Source organism: Ammodytes marinus (genome assembly GCF_949987685.1).
Source record: "Ammodytes marinus genome assembly, chromosome: 8".
Lineage (NCBI taxonomy): Eukaryota > Metazoa > Chordata > Actinopteri > Uranoscopiformes > Ammodytidae > Ammodytes > Ammodytes marinus.
The window spans coordinates 12098590-12119884 of record NC_137212.1 but is presented as its reverse complement, the minus strand read 5'-3'; the positions used below and the strand labels follow the sequence as shown (position 1 = coordinate 12119884).

Below are 21295 nucleotides of genomic sequence, written 5' to 3'. Positions count from 1 at the left end.
CATGTTGTATTTCGGAATGTTTTTACTTTTATGTATACATATGTATTGTATGGCAAATTTGATGTTTTCTATTTTAACTTTATTTTGGGTTTGCTGAGCTTGAAACATGTGACATTTTTCAAACAGAGCCCTGGCCACATCAAACCAGTGAGAAGAGCTCAAAAAGTTAAAATGTGAAATAACCAAAACTTTTAACCTAGGCAAATCAATCATAGTAACAACCAAGGGCGAGGGAATGGTTTTTTTGGGGGCTTTAAAACATGCTATGGATGTTGGTGTCTTTATCTATGATGAAAAACAAAACTTCAAAATGGCACATATTGACTTTCTTTGCCTTTTAATGAAAACGCACAGTGTTACATAACAACATTTCAACTTAGAACTGACTTACTCCCTCAGAATATATACTGTATATATATATATATAAATGTAGACTACGGCATCTGTTTATTTAGCAAGAAAATCAAGTAAAGATGCATAATGACATATGAAACAAGAAACCTATCTACTTCATATTTACTTTTTAGATGTCTCACTATTTAAAAGGCCTTTTGCCAAGGCTTCTAGTTTGAAGACAGCATTTCTATTAAACTTTGTTTACAGAAACTAATATTCAAATAATTTCTCCAACTAAAATATTTATAACTTCATTTATATCATATTTTCACATTTCATATATGATCAAATTCTTCGACAGATTCTCAACCCAAAAAAACACTGTGTACAATGTTTATACATTCATATAGTAATCGAAAGAAAGCATTCAGCTGAAGCGCTTATTCCCCCAAAGTAAGAAAAAGAAAAAGAGGCACAGTCTTGAACCGGCCACCTCACTCAGACCTCCACAGTGACAGTGGGGCCATTGCCAGTTTCCTCTTGTGGCTTTGTCTCCGTGGGGCTGGAGACTTTTTCGGGCTCGTCTGTTTTCTCTTCTTTCCTAGAGCTCTCTGCTGTAGCCTGCTGGTCGTTGTTGGTAGTGCTGGCTGGCTGCTCAGCCTTCTCCTCGGATGGCTGCTCTGCTGTTTGGGTTTCGTTGATGATCAGGACGGAGTCGGCTGCGGAGGCCTGCGCTGCTTTCACTTCCCCATTCTGGACAGGGAAGACCCTCTCCAGTGCGTCATACAAGAACTGGTACTGCTCCTGTAATGAGCAACAGAAGACAACTTTAAATGTCAACACATCCAATGAAAAGATATAAACATATACAATGTTAGACCTCTTTTGTTGTCTAAAACTTAATTAGAAACACATAAACAAGCAACATTGTTTTTCTAGGTGAGGAAATGTTCCTTTATTGTACTGCTTTAAAAAAAATACATAAAAAAAATGTAAGTGACTTGTTTTCAAGATTTACATATTGAGTAGAAACTAATGGGTTTGGATATAAGAGGCACAGACAAGTTAGGGAAGTCAGAGATACAGAGGAACAAGCATATTGTGAGGTTGGTGTCTTTTCTTGGAATTTGTTTATAGTAACAGAAATATAGGAAGTCATCAGCCTTGTCTTGAATCAAAATTAAAGGGAGCTAGAAGAAGGCAAAAGCATAATGGTGAAGATGTGAAATTCGTTAATAACATTACAAATGTTTTCAACCTATATCTCTTGGTAAAACCTGCAGCAGTAGACCAATGAACAGATACTGGGAGGTAAATAAAAAGATTAAATAGAGCATAATCTACTACCAGACAGTCACTTTTACTTTTACTTGTCAAACTGAACACCATTGGGGGTTAAAGCTGTGACAGTGTGTGCCGACAGATATTGGGTCCTTATTCTCTCACCAGGCTTGAGATCATGCCCTGTCTCTCCTTCCGTAGGGTTTTAACAACCTGGAAAACATCCACCAGCTTCTCAGTCTCAGCGCTGTCCAGAACGTTCCACAGAGCACAGAAAATCCCTGAACGGGACGAGCCATCACTGAGGAGAGGGAACACACACACACACACACACACACACACACACACACACACACACACACACACACACACACACACACACACACACACACACACACACACACACACATTGAAAGGTTTAGATTACACCAACAATTAATTGTTCCACTTATCTTTTTACCTACACCTTTTCCAAGTCACATTGGGATGCAGAGCGCCCTATCAAACTGCTAAAAGTAATAGTGATTTTCATTACTTCATACCTATTTATATACAGTATTAGGAATACATTAGATTGCAGTTGCGAACTGCTACTGGAAATGTTGAGTAATAATAAATACAAACAAACATTTTTCTTCTGCTGAAAAATACACCACTTATTGATAAGTTGAGTTGAGCAGCTATTCGGCTCAGTTCATGCATATGATTAATCACGTGACCAAAGGAGTGCTTCTCATCAATGGTTCACACAGTATGCATAGTGCACATTGAAGATCCCTGGAGGACGTCCTCTCTTTTAGGATGTCTTACCTGCAGTGGACCAGGACATGCATGTTCCTCTGTGCTTTGCTGCTGCCGGAGCTCTGCTTGATGTCCTTGATCATGTCAGTGAGGTGCTGAGGGTTCTCGGGCACCTCTCCGCTCCCCCATTTCAGGAACTGGAAGTGTTTCACCGTCCAACTCTCTTTCCTCTGTCGACAGAACAGGGTGATGGGTTAAAGCAGCTCGCAACGTCGAAATGTGCGGTTTGGGCAGACTCTGTTACAACTACAGACTACTTTGCTGTTGTGTTTACCTTCACGTGATGGATCAGCATGTTGCGGGTGGTGAATGTCGGGGAGACGTCTGTGCTTGAAACCTCCACCTCAAAGTCCCCAAACGTTTTCTTGTCTTTGCCCCAGTAGACACACTCAGACTCCTGTAGAACAAGAGGTCAAACGTGTACATTGTATAGAGTGTATTCTATATGAAAGGTACAAGATTGCACATCATTATACTGTATGTGCATGGTATTTGGCATGATGCTTTCATTACCGCATCCCCATCACTGCAGTCTGAGAGCGTGACAATGGCAGATTGTTTCTTCTGGAAAATCATCAACAAGAAGTCGGCCACGCTGTCTGGCGGAGGAGTCTGTGCTGCGATGAAGGTGCGTGGGCCCCAGTAACCCTGCGTGGGCAAGAAAAACACATCCCAACCATTGTTGCACACAGTCCGAACAAATACGACGTGATGATTTTAATTTGTGATCGTTTTAAAAATTCAGCCGGCCGCGCGAAAGATGGCAATTCTTTCGAAGTCAATGAGATAGCTCCTGCTTCAACAGGAATATACAGGATGGTGACAGGGACACATGTTGTTCATGTTTCAATTAAACAAACCACATTATTTTTTGTCCTGGTCACTTTGAGGTGGACAAGTGCCAGTTGAAAGGTGTCAAGGGTTTGTAAAATGACATACGTCTAGGTGGGTGGCGTTGATGTACTTAGTGGACTCCTCGTCTTCCTCATCTGATGAATTGTCCTCGTCATCATCTTCGGGGTCACTGTCATGACTGTGTCCTTCGTCTAGCTTCAGCAACACCCGGTTGTAGTCGTCTGAGGGGTCGGACAGTATGATACATAACGTCACAGGTTTAAATGTAACATATTTACTCTAGTTTTGTATACTATAACCACACTAGACCAGTATACTGATATGATATAAAGCTGTTATTCTATAGTGTCATCATTTGAATTTGTCCTCGTTGAGCTGGTACTCACATGGGATGACCGTTGAAGAGCGATTCTTCTTCTTGTTTTCCTCTGCAATCCCAGCGTTGTAAGTCCTCCAGTTTTTGTAGCTGGGGAGTCTCTGAATGGCAAAATAATTTGTTTTAAATGATTAGGTTATTAGGATCACACACACACACACACACACACACACACACACACACACACACACACACACACACACACACACACACACACACACACACACACACACACACACACACACAATGTATAGATAATAAGATAAATAATAAAGTGCCATACCTCAAACTCGTCCTCCATTAGGGTGGGTTCATTGGATGTTTTCTGTTTGAGCGTGCCCAGGGTGCTGTGGAGCTCAGGCAGAGTGATCTCAGTCTCTCCGAACTGAGTGTGCTCCAGCAGCGCCTGGTGTATCAGGATGTACTGGGCCTAAGAGAGGACAAATCCACTTATTTCAAATAACAAAGTATATGTACAGTTTGGGGATAGAACAAATGGTCAAAGGACAAACTGAGCAATTGAGCGACATAATCCACATTTCAGATCCCTCCAAGGTTAGAAAGCCCCATCTAACTCACCCAGAGCTTGTTATATCTCTCCATGTTGTTTGGTTCAGATTTAATACATAACATTTTTTTTGGTTGTGGACAGTTTGGCCTACACGAAAATACTTAAACTTCCTAAACATGGTGTGCCCTCAGTGTACAAACAAATGAAATGCGCAAAACAGATTTAAAAAATAATAACAATTTGGTATTGTCTTAAATGTTCTATAATGTGTATACTGTGCATGTTTGTTCGCTGTATCAATGCCTGTGTAACCTTGACTCGTTTCTATTTTCTTTGTTTAGTTGCATGTCTACTAACTTCCTGTATGTTTGCGATCTGAGGATTCACCCAAAATACTATATCAACCGATATCAACACAAGCCGTATCAACACATGTGGTTCTGATAAAACACACACACTGTGTCTATACTATAATCAGAATGAATATTTTACCTCTACTTGAACCATTAGACATCTCTGTCTGCGGAGTCTGACTACGTAACCGTAGATGTCCACTCTGCCCTCTGCTTCCAGACCCTCCATCATGGCATCGATGCCAATGTAGCTGCCTGTCCTTCCCACTCCCGCACTACACATGACATCATAACGTTGGGTTAATATGTTGAAATACAAATAAGTGGAGAGTAAAGGGGAAGTCAGGCACTAGTTTAGAAGAAAATAGAGACGGGGTGCACAGAAGTGATTCAATCAGATTTGTTTTTGTATGTTGTCTAATTTGGCATTATATGAATATCATATGCACTGTGCACTAGTGTCAAAGTAGATTATAGTAGATTCAATTACATTGCAAACAGTTAAAAGAAAATTTTAATCAAAGAAATCCCATCCAGCAGATCATAATTTTGCTTTACTTTTTGCGATTGAAATGATGTTCATTGTCAAACAGACATGCATGTTACGGGACCTTTTTCCTACCTGCAATGAATGACAATGGGGCCACTGAAGAGATTCTTGAAAGCATTGACACGCCGCCTCAGTTTCAGGAGTAGAGATGGTTCCCCTGGGACGCCGTGGTCTGGCCAACTCATGAACTGGATGTGGGTCACCTCCCTCTCTGTGTTCCTATCTTGTTTCTGCACACACACACACACACAAACATGCACGCACACAAGCAAACACACGCACGTGCACACGCACGCATACACACACACACAGTCAGAGATGTTTGTCAAACATAAACAAAGTCATATATACACACATAAACAGATGTGTTTTTTGAAGTATATTGATTGAGATCAAGGTGGACAGATATGCTGGGCTTGACATAGACACACATGATGCATGCTCACACACAAATAAAAATCCAAATTGTGCGGCCTGAAGTACTGACACATATTGCGCTATTTTATGCACAAAACTGTTGATGAAGACTCACATTAGTTAGGCTGAGATGGCGGATGGAGTAATCTGGACAGTGGTCCTCTGAGTTCAGCTTGACTATAAACTCATCGAAGATCTCTGTCTCTCTCTGTGGAGACGGCCAGTACTGCGCACACTTGGCCTACGAGAGGAGAGAAAAGAACGAGGACAACCCCATTTTAAAATCAGTGAATACATCAGTTACAATGCTGAGTGAGCACTTTAACCCATAAGTCAAATATGATACAGTACAAGTAGCTATACGATATGAAAGACGGACTCAACTCAGACAGTTCCGGGGGAATCAGTGCTTTTTCCGCTGCCACATACAGGACAATTATTACATAATAATTTAAGAAACAAAAAACCACTGTAACTTCTGTTCTTACCCTGTTTCCCTCTTCACAGCGTGTTACCATGACAATGATAGAGGACTGCTGCTCCCAGACCATCCTCCAGAAGTCACTCACAGTCTCATCCTTCGGCCCTACAACACACAGAACACACAGTATATATGTTGATACTCTCTACACAACGGAAGATTATTTGTGTATTATTTGTTTGAGTATTAACCAGAATCATTACACAAGGGAACTAATTGAGTGTGTGAAGAAAAAGACTTTGCTTTACCTTGAGCTGCGATGTACTTTTTAGATTCCTTGTACCCCTGTAGCAGGATAAAAAAAAGTTTATAAAGTAATTATTGTGAGAAAGATGTTCATGAATTATGTCTATTCAGGTCGAAAAAGCTATGTTTTTAGGTCAAAATGTAGTCCTTAAACATGATAAACACACACAATTATACATATATTTGCTCAAATATCTTTTAATTTGCAAAGAGTTTTATAATGGCGATTGATCATTCTTATGACTGCAGCAGCAGTAGTAACAGTTTTAGCTTTAGTATATGATCAGGGTGTTTCTCATACATCAATGTAGCTGGCATTGATGTAGTCACACCCTGCATCTCCATTTCCGCTGGTCAGCTGGACACGGTTGTAATCGTCTAAAAAAAGAGAGAGAGGGAGAGAAGAAACTTTCACAACCCTTGAATCAATAAGTTTGTGTAAACGTTCTGGATACAATACAATTTAATCAGGATGTGGCACTGATTGATATTAATTGAGGTCAGGTGTGGGGAGTCTATATATGCCCTGAGACCCTAGTGCTATGTTCTGCTCATTATCTCACCTTCAGAAGTAATGAGAGGTTATTTCTGGTGTTTTCTCTAGTGCCAGTCTGTCTACAAACATCTATTAGTAATTTGTGTGTATTTCAGCTTGGCAGCAGTGGTTCATTTTGTTCTTATAGTGCTTTATTTCTTAAAATAAAGCCTGTGGTGGCCCTTTACAATTTTGTTGTGTTTTTTTCTCCCCTTCCTCATCCATCACAATTGCGATTTAGTGGTTAACTTTGAGACACCCCTGGGTCTGCATCTGCGTCCCAACCCCCCGCCCCCCTTTCCTCACACATGTGTTGTTGGACAGGCTGCTACTCACACGGCAGGATGTCCACGTAGCGGTTCTTGGGGGCATTGCAGAGTTTTTTGGCCTCTTTCACGGTGTACCTCGAGAAGATCCTGGGGATGCTCTAAAAGCAGAGAGAAATTGACTTGTATTTGCCGATGCCAAAGACCAACGAACAGGAATTCCAGAGTAGCAATCACACTCTTTCTCTCAATTAGCATGCACGTACAACCTTCATTGCAAACCAGTCAATTGATAAAAGATACCACAAAGAACACACAGATATTAAATGTACCTGAAACTCAGCCAAGAAAAGTCTTCCCTCATCTGCGAGCTTCCTCTTGTAGGCATCTAGTAGAGCCTCCGCTGCGATTGGCTCAACAGGCAGTAGGTTCTCCTCATCATCTGCAACAGCAAACCGGCAAGCGCATAATACAATATAATGCTGTCATTTATTACTAGACATTAGCCTACTATAAATTGCCTCGGAGTAAATAATTGAATATGTGTCTCTGCTTTTTATCCTTAAACAGGTTAGTTATCTAAGAAGGAATAAAGGAATACAGCTCTATATTGTGTTACAAACATCATAAATTATTTGAAAAACAGTAGCTGCAACAAGTGAGTGCCAATTTTTAGCTGCTGAAAGATTGTGATAATAATCTGGTCCAGGGAAGAAAAAAAACAGGAAATCTAAAGTCTACTCACTTCCCGCCGAAATAAGCATCATGCTTTCACTCAAGTCCCTGCAAAGACATAAGTGAAGATTCATTTCAAAGACTGTAACTCATATGGAAAAATAGACACAACTCTACATTACATAACATAACTCCATGACACATACACAGCACCTTTCCCTATGCTAGTTACCAGGGTGTTTCATAATATTATCTATTTACTGTAAATTAAAATATATTGCCTTTTTAGGAGTTCAAAACCAGCAGGTGTATTAGGTGTATAGATTTGTTATGTGACAGTCCACCTGATGCAGGACACAAGATAACGATCCTTACCGGGACTGGCTGTGCTTCAGGATGTAAATCTTGTAGATGACCAGAAGCAGAGCAACAGACGTGATGATGATGAGAAGCACCAGAAACCCAATGACAGCTTTGTCGTTATCTGTAAAATGATGGGGGGGGGGTGAATATCAAAACAGTAGCATTTGTGTTACAGACAAAATGCACAAAAGGATGTGTGTGCATTACGTCAACTGAACAGTATGAGACAATTTGTGGTAATATCAAAAACAGCACGTACACTGAGTGTTAACAATTTTTGTCTTGGGAATGCTCTCAAACTTTCCGTTGAAAGCGATCAGCTGGAAGATAAATCTTTTATTAGGAATATAAATTAAAAAAAGTTTAAATAATCCTGCCAGACCAAAAACAATGTGAATGTACAAACCTCCAGTGTGTACTCCGTTAAGTAACTTAGATCTTCAAATTGAAAACTGCATTTGCGTTCCACCTGCTCCGGCGGAGAGTGACTATCAGACTTAAGACGTGCTATGAATAGTGACTGGGGTCCATTCCAACGTGTGATGTGATTTTTACAAGTTACATTAATCACATTGTGCGCTAGAACAGTCACGTCCATTTTAGTAATAGCTTCTGGTGCTGTAAGAGAGTGAAGAAAAACAACCCATTTCTGTTTAGAAACAAAACACTCAGTTTCTACAAAGATTAGCATCATGATGTTCTTTTGATTGTCCTGTCTGTCTACTAATGTTAATACAAAACATACAAAGCTTGATAATTAGATTTGTATTAAATTATTCAACCAGGAGCATGTTTCAGCTAAATAAAGGAAACACATGGATTACACACAAATAAAATATTTGAAGTTAATATATTGTTTCCCTTTTAAAGTTGTAGTTTTTTTTGTGTTACTTACAGAGAGTGTAATAAAGCAGAATAATCTTATAAATCAGTAGTGACAGCGAATGCATATTGTTGATTGGATATTCAACAAAATGTAAATAAAAAAACCTTGCTAAACAAATATTTTGTTTTTTTGTATTATAAAGGTGCTGACTGTAATGTTCTGTAACACATATTATTTTGGGAGACTTACCTCCACTTTTGGTTTTTATAAAAGTCGGCAGGACAAATGACTTGACGACTTTGTTGCCGCTGTAGATGGGTTGGACCTCACAGGTGTAATTGGTGTACAGTTGCAGTCCTTTAATGCGACATGATCCTCCTCGATCTTTTTGAACTTCAACTATATCTGGCTCTGTAGTTCCATGAGCCATTTCATTGTGATTGATTGAACAGCAAGGCAACAAAGACACAATTAAGGGAATAAACAACAGCAGATTACTACCTGTTAAGTGCAAGCAAATTGCATGTCAGTTGATTCAGTCAACCATCAATCAATCCACTCTGGCCCTGCAAGCTAACAGTTTAGTTTACACTGTGTGCTGTTAAGCGAGCATATCAGAAAACTGAACAGGTGGAAATGAAGCATCATTAAGTGAGGAACAATTCCAAGTTGTAAACTGTTTTATTATTAAACTCTGAAAATTCTGTATCACATATAATTTTAGTTTTGTTCATCTCTGGTTGTCTAAATCACACCTACTATCAAAGAAAAGGCTTTTGTGTAAGCATGGAGCACTGTAGGGCAATGAATGATTCAAATGTCCAGTTTATGTTAATATTTACATTGATAACTGACCAGTTATAGGATTGGCTTTCTGATAATCAAAAATCATTTTACTTACTGTGGATCTTTTGGTTTAAACTACAACTGCAGTCGTAGGAAAGAAGTTCAAGGTTGTTGACATCTTTACAGTTGGTACTCTTAGTCTTCCAGCTCAACTCAATCGTGGTATTGGTGGTTGTCGGTGTGACGATATCCAAATCCAAAACTGTTAGAAAAACAATACACATCAGTAACACTGAGTATCTGGTGTTGTCCTTTAATCCATATTTACTGAGATGAAGTGAACATCAACATACCACAATTAATCTTGACAGATATGGCATCTGTTTTTTTGGTGATGTTGTTGTACGCGATGTTACCAGTACATGTGTAGTTTGTGAAAGGCTCCAGATCAGACAATAGGACAGGGCTAATGTTGGGTCCTTTGGAGTAGACACAAGAATGACAGCATTTCTTCAAAAAAGTTGTACCTTGTAAGTGCCTGTTGTCCTTTGGGGTTAGACAAGATTCATATTCGGACACATACACAGCAATAACACAACAACACAAATCATATTTAAAACCAAGCCATACATCAAGTTCTTCTTGCAAAGAAATACTTTTCAGATCAGTTCAGTTTCAGGAAAAACTGTTTTTTTCAAGTTAATTTGTTTTAGTTTTACGACAGAATGATTGGCAAATTGGCAACTTGACTCTACCAATTCCCATGTAATCCATTATAATGTTGCTGGCTGATAATTCCTCTTTACTTTAGTATGTTCACTTACCCTGACAGGTGTAATCAACAGCGATATTTTGACATTTTGGAGGTAATTTTGGGTCTATTTTTGGAGGAAGTTCATTTCGGATTGTCTGATTTATTTCACTTGAATTTAAGAGATCTGTGGAAGAAAGACAAATGTAATGTTAATGAAATGACATGTCCATCTTATCAAAATCAAAATTCAGATAACTTTATCTTGCTTACCAAAAGTGATACTTTTGGTGCGGGTAAAGGAAGAGTTTGCACAGTCTTTGAAATGTGTAGTCAAATCTGTACAAATGTCATCAAGACCATATTTGATACAGAATGTTGTGTCGTCACTTGGGCATTGCTCAGCTGGATTGTTATTTGATGCTGACATTAAAGAGCTGATGTTCCATTCACTCCGGTAGCATACATGTCCAGACTTGTCCTTGCAGCTGCCCTCTGTAATGTGTCCATCAACTGAAAAAACACAAGTGATATTCAAATGTCTCTGTGTCTCATTGATCAATTTAAAAGAGTATCAGTATGAATTAAAAATTGCACTCACCCATTTCCGGTGTTGTATTTTTATTTTCAATGGTGTTGCAGGGCGTTCTGTTGCCAGCACTGTCAATAAATGTCACACTATGCTCATATTCAATGCAGGGCTTCAGGTGTTTGATGTCATGCAATGAGCTTTGATTGGAGTGTTTAACAGTCTTTGGTTCGACCCCTCTATTAATGTCAATGGTGTAGTTGCCGGCGGTGGAGTTCACAATGTTAAACAGGAAGCCAAAGGGGATGGGCTGGACGGTGTAAGTGCCTGCTCACAAAATACAACAGAATTACAAAATCTCTTAGTTAAAATAAACTCTGTGTTGGCATATTTTTGAATATCCGACACTTTGTTGGTGTAGCCGTTTAACTTGCTCCATTGCCAAATAAGAGCTAATTCTGATCTTGAAAAGTAATAATGATACTCACACTGAACAGGGCCTTGTGTGGTGGCTGAAGAGTGCATTCAAATGAGACAAGAAAGGGAAAGAACAAAATATTAATATGCAATATAAATAAAATGTTTTATGCAAAATAAAATGTAATGCAACTTGCAAGTGAAGCAACTGTCTGTGTTTTAGAGCAATCGTTGTCCCCATTTATGTGAATAACTCGTTCTTATCACAGTCCTATATAATGAAACATGGGGGGGGGGGGCTTCTAAATAAGAACATTTTCAAACCTTGGGTGGTGGCAGTCACTGTGGTGTTGGATGTGGTGATTGGAGGTGGGGTCTGGTTTTGACTGGTTGTGTTTGCAAGTGAGGTGTTTGCAGGAGGAGTGATGGCTGTAGGATGGAGAGCATGCTGGAGGTCAGCTTCAAGTGCAAATACCTTAACCTTAACATTGAGTGCTACCTGAAATAATGCATGAGTACCATTTCAAGATAATATCATCCCGAATACAATGCTATTCTTTTTCCAAAATGGAATTTCTTCAAGGTCATCTGAAGATGAATACATTACCAGAAATGCCAGTTGTATTGTTTGTGGCGAGCATTGGCATTGAGATGGGTGTAGGTGTGTGGGAAGAGACTGGGTTGTCTGTGGGCATGGCAGTGGTTGCTGCCATGGTGCGTGGAGGTAAGGAGCTGACAGTGGACACGAGGCTGGTCACTGAAGATGAAAGTATAATGGGTTTTTGTTGTGGTGCGTGAAGGTAAGAGGGCGGATATATCTACATTCCCCCAAAAAACACAATATCACAAGGCTAGTCCCGCCTCATAAGCAGGTACTACATGTAGCATTTTGCCTGAAGGATGAGGACCCCATACATACTTTTTCCTCTCGTTACAGAGATGGTGTTGCTACTTATTAACCCTCCCCCTATTTTATATCAATTACATATTTGGTCAAACGAAACAAGGACAAAAGGTGACAAGAACAGACATAAATAGTAGCACTGGGCAACAGCAAATTTTGAATCATTTGGATGTGCACAGTAACGCAGAAACGGAAGTGGGTTGAGTGTTACCTGTAGCTGTGAGTTCAATTACTTCCTGTTTTTGGACAGTTAATGCTCTCTTCCTTTAGCAAACCAGTAAAATGGTTGCCTGAAGGTAGCCGACCTTCACAGTATGGTGTAGGCAGTACTGCAGTGTTGGCATAACGTAGCCCTTTGCTCCACACAAGTGCATTTGAGTCAATTTATTGATTGAAGAATAAAACCATTATAAAAAGCTATTATTGAATCAGAGCTCAGGAGCATTGACTTGAAAGACAAGTTTGACCTCAACTTTGATGACAAGTTCCTATAAAATAAACTCCAGATTAGTTCCAGCCTTCCAGACAGTGTCATGTTCAAACTGGTCATGACACGATGATGATGATGGTAGAGAAAAAGCACATTTAAAAAAATATGATAAAGATCCATGTTTCACCGGCTGGATTATCGGTGATTTACTAGTTCTAATGATGGAAAAAAAGTTGCATGAACCAAGACAGATTTGACTCATGTAAATCCCGGAAGCACTCCACACAGAACTGCTGCTCTTTCCTCATTTGAACTTTGATCATGGTATAGAATAGATGTTATCCAGCAAGTCATTTGACAAATTGATTTAACAATTAAGATAGAAACTATTAAGAAATCAAAGAGGAAAATACTTCAGAGTAAAGTTTGACCTTTGTTAGGAATTTGAACGTCACAGTACCTCCAGCTTATGAATTTATTGTTGAAATGAAAGAAAATAGCCACTGCAGATTAGTTGCATACTGTATGAGCTTAAGCATTTTAAAACCCTTTTAGCAAAGCAATACTGAATACTGAGTATATTCTGAAATGAGAACAGACCAAAATATACATTTTTTTGTAGGTAAGATAAACTGTAGCCCCACATTTCTCCACCTAACCTATTGTGGGCGAACCACGGCTGCAATACATGCACATTATTTTCATCTGTGTATCAAGTGTCATTAAAATGTATGCCAAAGTCAAACAAACAAATTCAATAAGAGTGACTAAATGGATTTATGTCAACCATTGTGTAAAGAGGACATAATTCACATTTGTAGAGCTCACTCAGTTAATTAAATGTAGCTGGCTTTGCTGCTGCTGTGGCCATGAGGAGACAGTAGGCCTATATGAACAGAGCGTGTGTTGGAGGTAAAGCTATTGCACATAAAGCACACACAAAGAGGCGAAATTAGAAATTAACATTTAATTGATTAAAATAACATTGCAATGTTATATATAAGCTAACTTACCATTTGGGACTTGACCTGGAATAACAAAAGAGAAAGGATGTGTAAATGACTGCAACTTTTTGGTAATAAAAGAGCACAAAACAAAAGACATCAACAAACAGGGAGTTTCTTCAAGGGTTGGGCAAGTCGGCCTTCATCTGACTGATACAACTCTTCGTACAGGGACAGAAAGGGGAAGAAGCCATCATTTTCTTCTAAAGCTCTGCATGAGGCAGTGCTGTGCTCCTGGTTGCTATGACAATCAACCACACTTGCTATTTCAGAAGACAAACCGCTATTTCCTGCTTTGCACTAAAACCTTGAACCTCCCATTGTTACGAAATGAGTTTCTATTTGGACAGAGCACTGCCTCATAGTGGAGTGGACTTTCACAATGGACTTTCTCTCTGATGTCATCAAATATAGTTTAAAATATTATTTTATGCCTATATAAACTCAATATAAGCCAGACATCAGACATTTACACATTCATGAATGATTGTGTATTTTTTTTTGCTTTTCATACACTGTATTATGATATTACTATGATATTATTAGCCCCTGATTTTAATAATTAATTTACTGTAAATGGGTCTAAGCTAGCTATCGTTACAATAATAGCAATGAGTGATGCATGATGAGGTGAGGGGGGACAGTCAAACAATGAGTGTCAGGATGTGGTTTTGGCGCGTTCTGCTTGCCTGTATGGAGCACAGATGCATGATCTCTGCAGTGACATTTCACACACACACACTTCATTGTGTGTGGTGGGTGATTATGAATGGTTTCAGTGAAAGGTTTGAGAGATGCAACTGTGCTCTATGTATACTTCAAATTACTTTTGAGAAAAAAACTTAATCTGATCCCATTTTATAAAAACAAATGAAATTTGTTTCAGCCACAACTTTATAACAATACAAATATCCCTTTCTAGCATTTAAAGTCCTCCTTCCTCATTATGGAGCATGTTCATCGATGATAGCAAAAGGTTAATAGATTTTATTCGACGCGATCAGAGTATGTCCGGAAATCTGTAAACATGAAGTTGCGCCTCATTTCTGACTCCTCACATAAGGAACCAGGAATTTCCCCTGGTCTTCCTCCTAAGATTTTATTTGTTTTACTTGTGGCTTGTAGTGGAGCGGCTAAGTGCTTATTTTCATCAGAATCAATCAGTTGATGATACAAGCGTGGAAATTGACATGAGCAGTCTCTTTGAAAATTTCTCATAGAAATGTATTGGATTTTCAAAACAATTGTTATTTTTTTTGTGTAGGACAATGTTCTTGTCAAGTGACCCATGGAGAATGCTCATGCCAATTTCCACGCTTGTATCATCAACTGAAAGATTCTGAAGAAAATAAGCACTTAGCCGCTCCACTATGTGATTGGAAACTTCTACCACTATAGGGGTCCTTATAACTTTCCAATAACTATAGTCACATCTCAGCATCCCCAAAGAACACTTGTATGGTTCCCTACAGATCAGCCATTTTGTCAGATTTAAAAGTTCACTTCCTTCAGATGCATGTCATGTACAATGAATGTGGGGTTAGTTCCTTATTGACTGAAAAGGTGTCCCCTATTTGATTTCTAATTTCTATGCACTGCTATACTCTCTTGGCCCAGGTGATATCACAAGCATTGCACGGAACACAGAGAAAGATCCACCATTTTGGTATAGAGATATTCAGACTCCTCCTTCACAAACCAATTATTGCAGTTCTGCGGAGCAATGAGAGGTCCTTTACTGAACTGTGGTATACATGTGCTTGACCATGTATACCCGTGGAACTGACTTGCTTAGTGCTGAGGGGCCAATGCTCCTTGCATTGACTTCACACATCTAGAAATGACTCTTGAGTGTCTTTCTCTTCTATCTCATTGTTTAAATACTGCTATGTTTTCACATACCTCATGTATCACTTTGTATCATTGTAAAACGGTTCAAATTAAAGTGACTAATAACATTTTCCTTTTCCTTTCAAATGTTTTTGTAATTCTTCTTATTTTTTCTTTTAGTTTTATTTTAGTTTTTTCACTTCTACGCGTGATGGAAAAATTGTGTAATAATTTTTTCTGCGGATAACCAAAATAATTATATTAGGAAAAAAAGAAGAAATGGCCAAACTATTTTTAACTGGAGCCTCCCTGGTATTTTGGGTGTTTTCCTTTTCAGTGTCTATAGGGCCGAATGTGAAATGAAGGTGTGATATTTACCATTTGATATACTGTAAGCCTGTCCAGAGTCACAAGTAAAAGAGAAAGAAGATGATAGAGGCCCGAAGATGACGTGTCTGGATTAAGTCTCTCTCTACCACTGTTCACCATCACTTTATATACATATACTGTATTTTGTTATCTACCTCTTATTTCCTCTCATAATTTGCAATGGAAGCAGAGCCCCGTGCCCTGATTTGAGACGAGCAGACTCCTCCTCCTTCCAGAAATTGCTTTAATAGTGAAGCATGCTTTACATTTCTGACCTCACTTCTTCATTTTAGACACTGCACTTCCCCTTTATTTCTCTGCAAAGGCTCAAGTCATTTACTTTAGTTCTGTGTCAGTGTGCTGCTACTGCTGCTGCTGCTGCTGCTGGTGCTACACTCAGCCCTGCTCTGCCAGGAAACGAAGACAACTCACAATGGAACACGGAAGTGGTCAACTTTTTTTCTGATCACACAACTGTGTCACGCTGCAGCCAAAGACAGCTTGAAAGACTGCATCTTAATATGGCACAGCATCTATTACCCGGTTGGTTTGTATACGTTCAACTGGTGCTCACACCATCTTTGGCCTTGAAGGGTTGATCGAACTCTACAGAGTTTTAAATGGGATTTAACACAGAATAGTTTGTATGATGGGAGGAAGCACTTTGTCACTTATCAAATATATTAAAAGTAAATATAGCATGTTTCGAAGGTATAGGACGCACATCATTTCACGGTTTCATTGATACTTTTCTGGACATTTAGCTGACAATACTTATACACTCTTACTTGAATATGATTTCTAATGTAGGACTAGTAATTGAGTATGTTTCCGGAATTGGGTGAAAGTAGTCTGGTCAATTAGAATAAAAGACTAAACTATAACAATTTATCCCTAAGAATAAAAGATTCCACAATACGGCAAAATGACCCTTCAACAGCGATATATTGTTATACAGTATATTGCAGTTTTGTGTAGTTATAACTGATGCATAAACATTAACAGCATTTTAATGATGTAAGTGTCCGAGTTGAAGCTGATCTTTTTTTGCTTTACTGTCTGTTAGTTTATTTGACTGTACTGTGTAACAATGATTTGTATTATATGTGCTCATTATAGATTGATAAAGTGGCAAGCAATTAGAATACTAATATAAAGTACATAAGAATGTTGTTTTAGTACTTGGTGGTACTGCCACTACTGGTCATATGCTGGTAATATTAAGACAATCAAATTGATACAAAATATTTATAACATAGCCTACAATAGTTACTATTTTCAAATCCCTTTTGGAATACTCTACAGTGTTTTACTTGTGAAAAAATGAATGCTTGATCAATGGAAAAATGAAGACGTATATAAATAAATTGTCTATTGATGCGGTGTACCATGATGGCTCATCTTGCACACTAGCTGAGAAATACTGTATGTTAGAAATAAATGGCAAACGCTGACCCTGAGTGACATCAAAGACAACAGAGTGAATATATAGCATGGGCGGTTTATTTTAGCTCATATGTACAGACGTCTAAAGTGAAAATAGCAGATTTATTTGATGCGCGGAATAGTAGCAGAACCCTGAGTGATGCAAGAGGCAGTAAGGTGGGTCTGACTTAACACACGCACATAAGCACTTGCACGCGCGCGCACACACAAACACACACACACACACACACACACACACTCAGATGTGTATCATGCACAACACCCACAGCCACTAGGGTTGAAGCAAAGAGCTTGCAGGGACACACCCCGAACAATTCTCTCATCTCTGACAGGTGAACCCCCACCCACCAACACACACACAGACACTCACTTGCACCCCCCTTCCCTCCCTCCCCCAACACACACACACACACACACACACACACACACACACACACACACACACACACACACACACACACACACACACACACACACACACACACACGCACACACACTGTCAAAGCAGAACAGAAACATGATTGCAAAAATTCCCATAGCTTTGTACAAAATGAAAGAACACTCTTTTAAAAAGTCTTCTTATTAACAGCAGCCTTTGATTGAACATAAGTGTTTATTCTTTTGCCAAAGGGGCTCACAAACCTGTCAAATGTTTGGCTCTTTACATCAAAAGTATGCGCTGTACTGTCTTATATTCTTGGATTTGGAAAGTTTAAGAAACGTGAAGTAGCACAGACCAAGGCACAACTCAAAGACACCATGTACTGTAGCTTGTCATTTTCTGCCCTCGGTTTTTACTTTAAATGATTACATTTTGTGTGGTGATGTTTTTCAGCGCTTCTAAAAGGGCAAATTGTCGGGCGTTTGTGCTGACAGATTCGTGTCTCTATCTGAGGCGCGGAAAGTGTTTCACCTTTTCTCATCAGCACGATCAAATGCTCAACAACCATATGCTTCCACTTCAAAAAACACTTAGGTTTAGGAGTTTAGAAAAAAATATCATCACCTCATCACCTACAACGTTCACATTTTGCATTATTTACGAATTTGTTTTTTCCTCTGGAAGACTTTCAGACACAAGGACACAACTTCAAACTGGAACACCAATTTTCTTTTCCACAGCCGTTATTAAAAGACGAATGTCAACTTACAATTGGCCAAAGTGATGATTCCGGCCCATAGCAGCAGGGTCTTGAGACACCAGAGTCCTGCCATATCCAGGAGTTAGGGTGTGTACAGCCGCACACCATACAGTACAGTCCTAGTGGGGGGATCGACGGGGCAGAAAATGTCACAAGCCAAATCGAAGCTGTATGTCCTATTTTTAACTCAAAAGATAGAAATAAGTAAAAAAAAGTTTGCCATAAAAAAAAAACTACATACTTTTTTACTGTCTTATCAATTGAAGCAGCTTCCTGGACTTGTTCCCCCCAAACCCTAATAAACCTTGCCTCTGGTTTCAAGTCAAGCGAATGGGAGTGATGTCTCGCCAAAAAGAGCCTGCCTTCACCTTAGCGCTTGGTTGACAGGAAGCTTCATTGCAGCTACACCACCAAGAACAGGAAGTCTCTCATCTTATCTTCACTTGGTTTTTGCTCAAGTGTGAAAACCCTGTGACTTGTGAAAAAAAAGAGAGTGAAGTTTAGCTTTATAGCGTGAGGCCTATTTTTTGTTTGTTTTAACCCGAAGATTGTGTTTTGATATATCAGGCTTTCAGATATACATGACTGTTTTCACATCCACGGTTTAACTCCACATCAACAGACACATAAACATAATGGAATGGTGGAGTTGACACACAGCTTTCGGGGTTATTCTGTTGCTCTGGTGAGACAGTTCTCAAATGAACAAACTCTTGGTGAAAAATGTTTCACATCTGAGACACCAGACGTACGCTGGTGAAACTTTCTTGGAGCTCCTCTTCTTTCTCACTGACTCCGCCCTGCGCTTGAGCTTACAGGCCTGCAGTCGCTCGGCCATGCAATCAAAAAACGCACGAGGAGATGGAACTGCACTGTGAAAAAAAAGAAGAAAGATTCCGTCTTTCGTTCTACTGTGTTTGCTGTTTTTTTCCCCTCTTTCTCAGTCAAAAGAGAGAGAGAGAGAAAACATGTGGCCATTGGCTCCAGAAGTGAATTTCTTCATTTCTGCTGGTTCCCTTCTTTGTGAAATACATTTATAAGGGATGTTAGATCTCTTCAAAGTCATTGATCGCGCGTGGTGTTTGATCATCATGCTCTGCCTTGGAGCCAAAAACGCTTTACTTCTGTTTACATACTCAAGAAAATATAGGGGGATAAAAGAGGAAGGAGAGGAGTGGAGAAACTCTCCAGGGAGTGAGACTCACACACTGGGTGGTGAGCTGATGCGAATCTGAATGAAACACATTCAGCCATTGCATGCATTTATATGACAATAATACATGCAACTAAGCAGACCCATTTTTGCAGTCACACAGTGGAGGGAGCTGTACACGTTATTATGTAGCGAGGATGATATGAATCTTGATAGCATATATGGTCCACAAGATAAATACAAAACGACCACAGAGATCCTGTTAAATCTTTTAAAAAAGCATGTGTGTTTCCTCTGAAGGGATGAAACTATTCACACAATAGCTGCTCTCTGTTTAGTCGTAATATACTTACTGTATGTGGAAATAAGTTTGAACCTGAAATCATATGGAAAAGTACAGTAGTAGTAGTAGTAGTCTTTATTGGCAGACTCATGGTCCATATACAACACACATAATAAATATAGACATAAACACAAGAATATATTAAAAAAGAGACATCACAACAGAGATTTGTACCAGAGCTTCCATAAGGAAGACTGGTATCGCACACAACTACATGCAGGATTCACCAGCATCTGCACAAGACTGTTCTTGCAATCGTTTAGACAGTGATTCTGTTAACTGACATTTTGAGTATGATGATCTAAATATGGATTTCCCTCCAGTGAAACACATGCGATGTGGATACAACCACCTCTGAGAGTATAGATTCTTGTAATCAGGAAGTGGCTCTTAAGCAAGCAGCATCACGTCAATGCAATCCTAAAGAATTAGGTTTTTATTGTTGGATGTGTGAGAGCCCTAAAACACAGGCAGGTCACGCAACCATGTAACAGTCTTCCATTGCTGTCAAGTTGCCAGATATGACATCATTGTTAAATGATTATAAGCACTACCCATTTGCTTTCTTAACTGAAAATATGACTTATATCGAACCTCGAGACTCACACGGATTTATTTAAAGAACCAAGGACATGTTCCTTAATGTAGCGAAATCTACAAAACAGAGTTGCTCACTGTTTATTGTAAAGATGGAAAGTACATTTAGAAATGGAGTGTAAATTGCAGCATGGCTGCACCTTTGGCTGCCACCTCTATATAACTGCATGTGCTCGCACTGAAGAAATAAAATACTTCATTGTGGTATGATGCAACCAAAACAATATTCTAAAGTACGTCGGCCCAGTGTTCAAAGTGTATTTTGAGGCTGTACAATACTGTTAGCATGACAACCTCTGCAAGACAATGTGATCTTTCATTCAGTTAACAATGTGCTAGAGTAGAAGGCAAACAATCAGAACACCTTCTACATATAAATTACATAAGCACATACAGTATATAGACGTACACACTGTATATACATATGTATGCGTTTCAAAAGCGTTATCTTATAGAAGACAAGAATGTTTTGTAGTTCATTTTAAAACATGACATTGTGTCTATGGAAACCGTATGTTCAACCCATGATCATGGATTATTAATCCCGATTTAATGGTATGTTAAAGAAATTGCTCCAATGTGTGTCACTAAAGAGAAAAGGAAAAGCCAGGTCCTGGTGTTGATCAATCAATGTCAGGATTCTTTGACAAATATGGCAATATGTCTTTTCTTGCCCCACTGTTGTCTGCATGTTACATGCAGTACTTGTGAATATTGTATTT

The 21295-nt window shown here is 39.1% G+C and overlaps 1 protein-coding gene across 3 annotated transcripts; it reads right to left on the bottom strand.

The window, feature by feature from the left end:
• ptprc (protein tyrosine phosphatase receptor type C) lies at positions 1 to 18860 on the bottom strand. 3 transcript variants are annotated; one of them, XM_080032258.1, is made up of 32 exons: positions 18722 to 18860; positions 18490 to 18599; positions 13703 to 13717; positions 11963 to 12112; positions 11680 to 11784; positions 11427 to 11450; positions 11011 to 11265; positions 10683 to 10922; positions 10483 to 10596; positions 10012 to 10137; positions 9774 to 9920; positions 9122 to 9283; positions 8453 to 8664; positions 8306 to 8366; positions 8059 to 8167; positions 7754 to 7791; positions 7341 to 7450; positions 7079 to 7169; positions 6509 to 6585; positions 6210 to 6246; positions 5969 to 6066; positions 5596 to 5721; positions 5136 to 5293; positions 4653 to 4788; positions 3933 to 4079; positions 3660 to 3750; positions 3358 to 3494; positions 2932 to 3066; positions 2693 to 2815; positions 2428 to 2588; positions 1783 to 1918; positions 1 to 1140 (listed from the first exon to the last, which is right to left on the bottom strand). In XM_080032258.1, exons 2-32 carry the CDS (start codon positions 18551 to 18553, stop codon positions 835 to 837), a joined length of 3891 nt encoding a protein of 1296 aa, XP_079888384.1. In that variant the 5' UTR covers positions 18554 to 18599; positions 18722 to 18860; the 3' UTR covers positions 1 to 834. The 3 variants fall into 3 exon arrangements, with proteins under 3 accessions (XP_079888384.1, XP_079888385.1, XP_079888386.1); XM_080032259.1 differs by having other exon boundaries at positions 8453 to 8658; XM_080032260.1 differs by lacking the exons at positions 11680 to 11784; positions 11963 to 12112.
• Positions 18861 to 21295: the final 2435 nt, after the last annotated feature.

Coding starts and splice junctions, on each gene's coding strand:
- ptprc (XM_080032258.1), bottom strand. CDS start 18,553: ATGGCAGGACTCTGGTGTCTCAAGACCCTGCTGCTATGGGCCGGAATC. Junction 11,785..11,962: donor CAATACAACTGGCATTTCTG/GTAATGTATTCA, acceptor TCCATCCTACAG/CCATCACTCCTCCTGCAAAC. Junction 7,451..7,753: donor GATGCTTATTTCGGCGGGAA/GTGAGTAGACTT, acceptor TTGCTGTTGCAG/ATGATGAGGAGAACCTACTG.